General features: G+C 66.8%; 1 protein-coding gene across 1 annotated transcript in view; it reads right to left on the bottom strand.

Annotated features, from left to right (window-relative positions):
• The window catches only part of HELZ2 (helicase with zinc finger 2, transcriptional coactivator), a 13253-nt gene that overhangs the window by 1346 nt on the left and 6224 nt on the right, over positions 1 to 5683 (bottom strand). Inside the window, 12 exon segments of the mRNA XM_015567669.1 lie at positions 5 to 114; positions 198 to 365; positions 445 to 601; positions 740 to 958; positions 1078 to 1212; positions 1362 to 1554; positions 1627 to 1743; positions 1889 to 2036; positions 2116 to 2277; positions 2351 to 2482; positions 2572 to 2726; positions 2891 to 5682. Coding sequence (XP_015423155.1) covers positions 5 to 114; positions 198 to 365; positions 445 to 601; positions 740 to 958; positions 1078 to 1212; positions 1362 to 1554; positions 1627 to 1743; positions 1889 to 2036; positions 2116 to 2277; positions 2351 to 2482; positions 2572 to 2726; positions 2891 to 5682 — 4488 coding nt within the window.

The following is a 5683-nucleotide window of genomic DNA, read 5'->3' as shown; positions in this document are numbered from 1 at the left end:
CGGCTGGCCTCCTCCGGACCCGCACCTGGCCGGCGGGCACCAGGCTCCGCTGGGCCTCACAGAAGTCCAGGAGTCTGCGCCACAGAGGGCAGCATCGAAGCAGGAGGTGGTCTCCTGCAAGACGGAGGAGTCAGTGCTGGCCCCACCCCCACAGCAGCCCTGCCCAGCCACACCCAGGCCTGCCCCGCAGCTCTCACCGACGAGGCAGAGCCCCTCCTGGGCCCGGGTGATGGCCACGTTCACTTGGTTGGGGTCTACAACGAAGCCCAGGAACCTCTTCAGCCAGCTCTTGGTTGGCCGTTGGTCCAGGTCGCTCTCTGGGCAGGAACGGACGGTGCTCACCAGCACATAGCGCCACTCACTCCCTGGGACCAGGGGCACAGTGAGGCCCAGCTTCCTCCCGAAGGCCCAGGAGCCCTACCCAGGACCGGCCTCCAGCCTCACCCTGGCTCTTGGTGATGGAGCACACTGCCACTCCGGTGACACCCTGACTCAGGAGGCTCTTGCTGATCTCTGCGGCCTGCGCGTTGTAGGGCGTGAGGATGGCAATGTCCTTGGGGTCCACTGTCCTGTCCAGGGTCAGCTGTTTGGCGATGCGAACCTGAAGGACCGAGGGGGTGCTAGTGGAACAGGCCCTGGTGCCTCCCCCCCTGGCACCCGGGCCTCGCCTGTTTCCTCAGCTCCTCTGCCTCCTCCTCCAGGAAGCCCTCCTGACCAAGGGGCACCACCTGACACTCACCACCTCCGCCACCTCCTCCAGGTTGGCCTTGGAGTTCTCATTCCCTTCATCTGTGGACACCAGCAGGCTCTGCTCGTGGCCCTGCACGTGGCCAAAGATGACAGGGCAGCTCTCCTTGCCAGCATGGCCCAGGACGCTGGGCGGCCGCCACAGGCCCGGCCAGGTCTTCAGCTTCCTCTGGTAGAACTCCATGGAAGGGAAGCTGCAGATGCCCTCGTGCTGCCGGAAGAACATGAGCCAGGGACAGGCTGCCTTCCGCCCTCCCTGGGTCCCAGGAGAAGGCCAGGGTGCATGCAGGAGGTGGGAGTGGTCGGAGGCACAGGCATGGGGCAGCTCACCATGCGGTACTGCGTGTCCAGCATGTGGGCATCCCTGTAGTACCTCTCGAAGAGAGACCGGTCCAGTCCCAGGCTTTGCAGCTGCTCATTCTTGACCACAGGCCGCAGCTGCTTGTGGTCCCCAAGAAGAACCACCTGGAGGGCAGGTGTGGATCTGACCCCCAGACCCAGAGGGAGCCAGCACGTCCGCTGCTACCCCACCTCAACCTGCCCTCCATGCGCTCCCTGCATCCAGGTGCGAGGCCACCCGGGCGATGCCTGTCTGGCATCAGCACCTGCCTCACCTTCTCCGTGTGGGAGAAGTTCACCAGGGGGATGAGGGTCTCGGGCTCCGTGGCCATGCCCGCCTCATCGACCAAGATCTGCCGGACGTTCAGGTTCTTGAGGCTGGGAGAGGCCGCACACGAGCACGTGCAGAGGATGACGCTGTGGCGGTCCAGTTCGAACTTCCTCGCCCTCCCCAGGATCTTCTTATACCTGCGCAGGGACGCCGTTGGGTCACCCCGGGTCACCCACGCCAGGAGGCCGCGCCACGGCTCCGCCGCTTACCTGGCGAGGTCCTCCTCGGGTAACACCTCCCCTCTCTGCAGCCGGGAGTCGAAAGCCTTGATGGAGGGCGCGAAGGGGTTGGAGGACTGCCGGATCCGGTGGTGCAGCGTGATGGTCCTGGCGGGGGAACCCCGTGAAGCCCCGTGTTGCCCACAGCCCAAGGCAGGACCCTCAGACAGCTTGGGCCTCTCCCCTCCACCCAGAGACAGACAGACAGACAGACAGACAGACAGACAGCTAGACAGACACTGAGAGGCGGCACCTGAGGCTCTGGTTGGGCCTCCCCTCCCGAGGGGTCTTCCTGGGCGGGCCCCGGCTGCTCACGCCCGGCACTGGGAACTCGGTGGCCTCCGCCTGCTCGCTGTACACACGGAGGGGCCTCAGCTCTGCCCTTCTGCTCAGGAGCATTCCTGGGGGCCGTCTGGGCGTGAGCGGCTGTCCCCTGGGCCCGCCGTCCCCAGCACAGCCCCCATGGCTGACCCAGTGCACCTGCCACGACGTCCACCGACTTGTTGGAGGGGCCACAGTACAAGATGCAGGGGGGCCCCAGCTGCTTCTCCCGGCAGGGAGTGCCACAGGCCAGTACTGGCTCCCCATTTAACTTGTAAAACCAGAACACGATGTGGAAGCCCACCACCGTCTTCCCTGTGCCTGTGGGCAGAGAGCAGGTGAGCCAAGCCGCCACCGGCCGGCCCAGGCACCTTGGCCCCAGTGCGGGTCCCACCTGGCGGGCCCTGAATGACGGTGAATTGCTTCCTCAGGGCCTCTCTGATGGCCTTGTTCTGGCTGGGGTTCAGCTTGTGGCGGCCTCCGGGGATGTCAAAGGTCTGTCGCTCCAAAAACCTGCTGGGGATTCCTGAGGAAGGAGCCAGGTTCACTGAGCTCTGGTGCAGGGCGGGCCGGGGCAGGAAGAAGGGGCAGGAAAGCCGGAGGGCCCCCGCCTACCTCTGCGAAGGGGCTGCTGGCCAGGAAGGTGTCCGGGAAGGTGCCGGGGAGAGTGCCGGGGCAGGTGGCGGGGCAGGGGGATGGGGTGGCCCAGGGCGATGTTGATGACCAGCTGGGACGCGCCCTTCAGCCCACGCACGGCTTCTTCCTTGCGGCTGGGGCATGTGGGGGGGAGACCGACACTGGAACTTCAACTGGACTCTCGCAGGGAGGGAGCACTGCCCACAGGCCACCCCGCCCAGAAGAGGGAGTCCCAGGAGGCTTCACCCTCCCGCCCACCGGCCTCTCCCTGGCCTCTGGCCCTGGGGAAGCCACTCACAGGTCAGGTAGCTGCTTTGGTAGCACCTCAATGGTGAATGGGGTGCCGGGCCGCAGCACCTCTTCTGGAACCTTCTCCATGGCCATGTGGTGGATGAAGAAGTGCACCTGCTTGTCGGCCTCTTGCCGGTCGGCACGGCCCTCTGGATTTGGGTCCCAGTCCTCCGTCAGCCCGTGGGCCACCCAGGTGTAGGTGTCCGGGTCGATGCTCAGGGTGGGGCCCAGGCTGCTGGGCCCGGGGGGCAGCTGGCCAGGGCTGGCTTCAGGGTCCGGCATGCTGGCATCGGGCACAGCCCGAAGCCCCTCAAGCCGGATGCAGAGGTAGCAGTGGCCGAAACTGATGTCGATGCTGTGTTCCCGGAGGAAGGCGGCCTCCAGGCAGAAGCTGCCCTGGAGCTGCCCCTGCTCCGTCCGCTCCGCGTCCCAGGCGATGCGCACTTGCTGCAGCGTGATGGTGTCGCTCTCGGCCACGGCGCTGGTGGCCGACTCCAGGGAGCAAAACGGCTCCCACAGGAGGCAGTAGTCCTCCACGCTGCGGCAGCGGTCCCGCCCGGCCTGTGGCACCCGGCCCGAGAAGCAGTCACTGAGCTGCACCTTCAGCGTGTCCCCACTAACCAGCTCCCGGGCCACCTCCACAAAGTGGCCACAGCGGCTGCGTGACACCTGCCCCAGCTCCCGCTGCGGCGGCCTGGCACTGCCCTGCTCCTGCACACGGGCAGCCACCTCCGGCCACCGCTGCTCCTCCACCAGCTCCAGCAACTGCTGCCACAGGGCAGTGTCCACGGGCCAGGTGTGCAGGTCCAGCAGGGCGCCGGGCAGTGGGGGACATGGCCCATTCGGCATCACCGAGTAGACACGGCGTCGCCATTCAAGCCGCAGGCCCAGCTGGCTCACCAGGTGGTGCGGGTGCTTAGCCAGCTGCAGGGAGCGGTAGTAAATAGGGCAGGGGTCAGGCAGGGTCTCCCGGTTGACCGGGAAGAGCAGCTTGAAGCAGCGAGCACCCAATTCCACATCCACCACGAAGCCCAGCTTCTGGCGCGGCTGGGCCTTGAGCCGCGTGGCCAGGTGCAGGCTGCAGGCCCGACGCTGGTAGCTCTGGGCACGTGCGTGCTGGCGGCTGAAGTCTTGGCAGAGCCCGTTGATGTCTCTGGCAGAGTAGGCAGAGCCCCCCTGGCCCAGTGCCAGCAGAATCTGCCGCTGCAGCACCACGTCCAGGTACCTGCGGATGGGCGAGGTGGCCCAGGTGTACCAGTCCACCTGCAGCGAGTAGTGACTGGCCGGTTGCCGCTCACCCTGGCTGGAGCGGCCGAAGACAGAGCGGCCCAGGGCCTTGCGGAAGTCCAGACCCGCGGCAGCCAGCGAGGGGTGCATGTCGTCCGTGGTGATGAGGTCGGCCAGCAGGCCGAAGTCCTGGGCGCGGGCAGCAAGCTGGATATGCCTCCAGAGGGAAGCCAGCAGGTGGAGCTGCTTAAGGGGGGTGCCGCGCCCCCGCAGGTGGTGTCTCAGGTGAAGCGATAAAGGCACCAGCTCTCCGTGCTTCTCGCTCACGGCTTCAAGCTGGTGGCCGCTGGGCGTGGGCTGCCATCGCAATGGTGTGGCCGTCCGGGTGCGCTCACTGCCCACCAGGAACTCGGCCACCAGGCTGTTGAACTGGATCATGTACTCTTTGACCATGGCGTGGGCCGCACGGAAGCCCAGCGCGCTGTCCTCGTCAGGCTGCTCGTAGTGCCAGGCTGCCTGCAAGCGGCGTCGGCGCAGCACCCGGGCGAAGTGGCACGCAGCCAGAATGCAGGCGTCCACGGAGTCCAGGCGGGCAGGCAGCTCCAGGGAGGCCCCCAGCTGCCCCCTGATCACCTGCTCAGCTTCCTCGTAGGATAGCTGGCGGTCGGAGCGGATCACAGAGGGTGCGAAGCGCAGGCTCTTGAGCTGGTCGCTGCCCTTCTCGAAGGTGAGGAAAAGAGAGATGGCGAAACGGTCTTTGCCTGGGAGGAGGCTGAGCACGTCCTGGCAGAGGCCAGCAGGCAGCATGGGCGTCGGCTCCCGGTTGGGGGCATAGAATGCAGTGCCCCGTCTTCGGGCCTCCACGTCCAGCGCCCCATCCCTGGGCATGAAGCTGGCCACGTCGGCAATGTGCACAGCCACTTCGTACCTGGAGCCCAAGTCCCGCACACTGAGGGCGTCGTCCAGGCTGCGGGCACCCTGGGGGTCCACAGTGAAGGTCAGGAAGCTGCGGCAGTCGTCCCGGCCACCCGGCGCCTGGCCAAGCTCTGCGCAGTATTTCTGCAGCACCTTGGAGACCACAGCCGGGTCTGGCGAGGGCTCCCTGAGGCCGTACTCCAGGTCCAGAATCCGGAGGCCCTGCTCCCAGGTGGTGGCCTCGGGCAGCACCTCTAGCACTATGCCCAGCGGGTAGTAGAAGCGCTCCCGCCAGACCACGATGCGCACCCAGAAGAGCCGGTGGCGCCTGGCCTGGGCCGTGAGCCGTTCGTACCCCACCCTCTGCACACGGCCCTGCAGGAAGCGGTGGATGGGCACCTGCAGTGGGTCCTTCAGGTCGGCCACAAAGATCTTGGTCACAGAGCCGTCGATGGGGGTCATGATGCGCGAGTCCCACTCATCCATGCGGCACACGAACACCAGATCGCTGCGCCGCCTCTTCAGCACGCCCAGCACGCGGCCCTGTGGCCGCCCCGACAGACCCCTTTCGCCGCCGAGGACCTTGACCAGCACCTCGTCCCCGCTGAAGGCCATCCCGCAGTGCAAGCGGCCCCTGAGCTGGATGGGGCCGGGCCCC

Source organism: Myotis davidii, unplaced genomic scaffold (assembly GCF_000327345.1).
Source record: "Myotis davidii unplaced genomic scaffold, ASM32734v1 scaffold244, whole genome shotgun sequence".
Classification (NCBI taxonomy): Eukaryota; Metazoa; Chordata; class Mammalia; order Chiroptera; family Vespertilionidae; genus Myotis; species Myotis davidii.
This window is presented reverse-complemented; position numbering and strand designations above follow the sequence as displayed.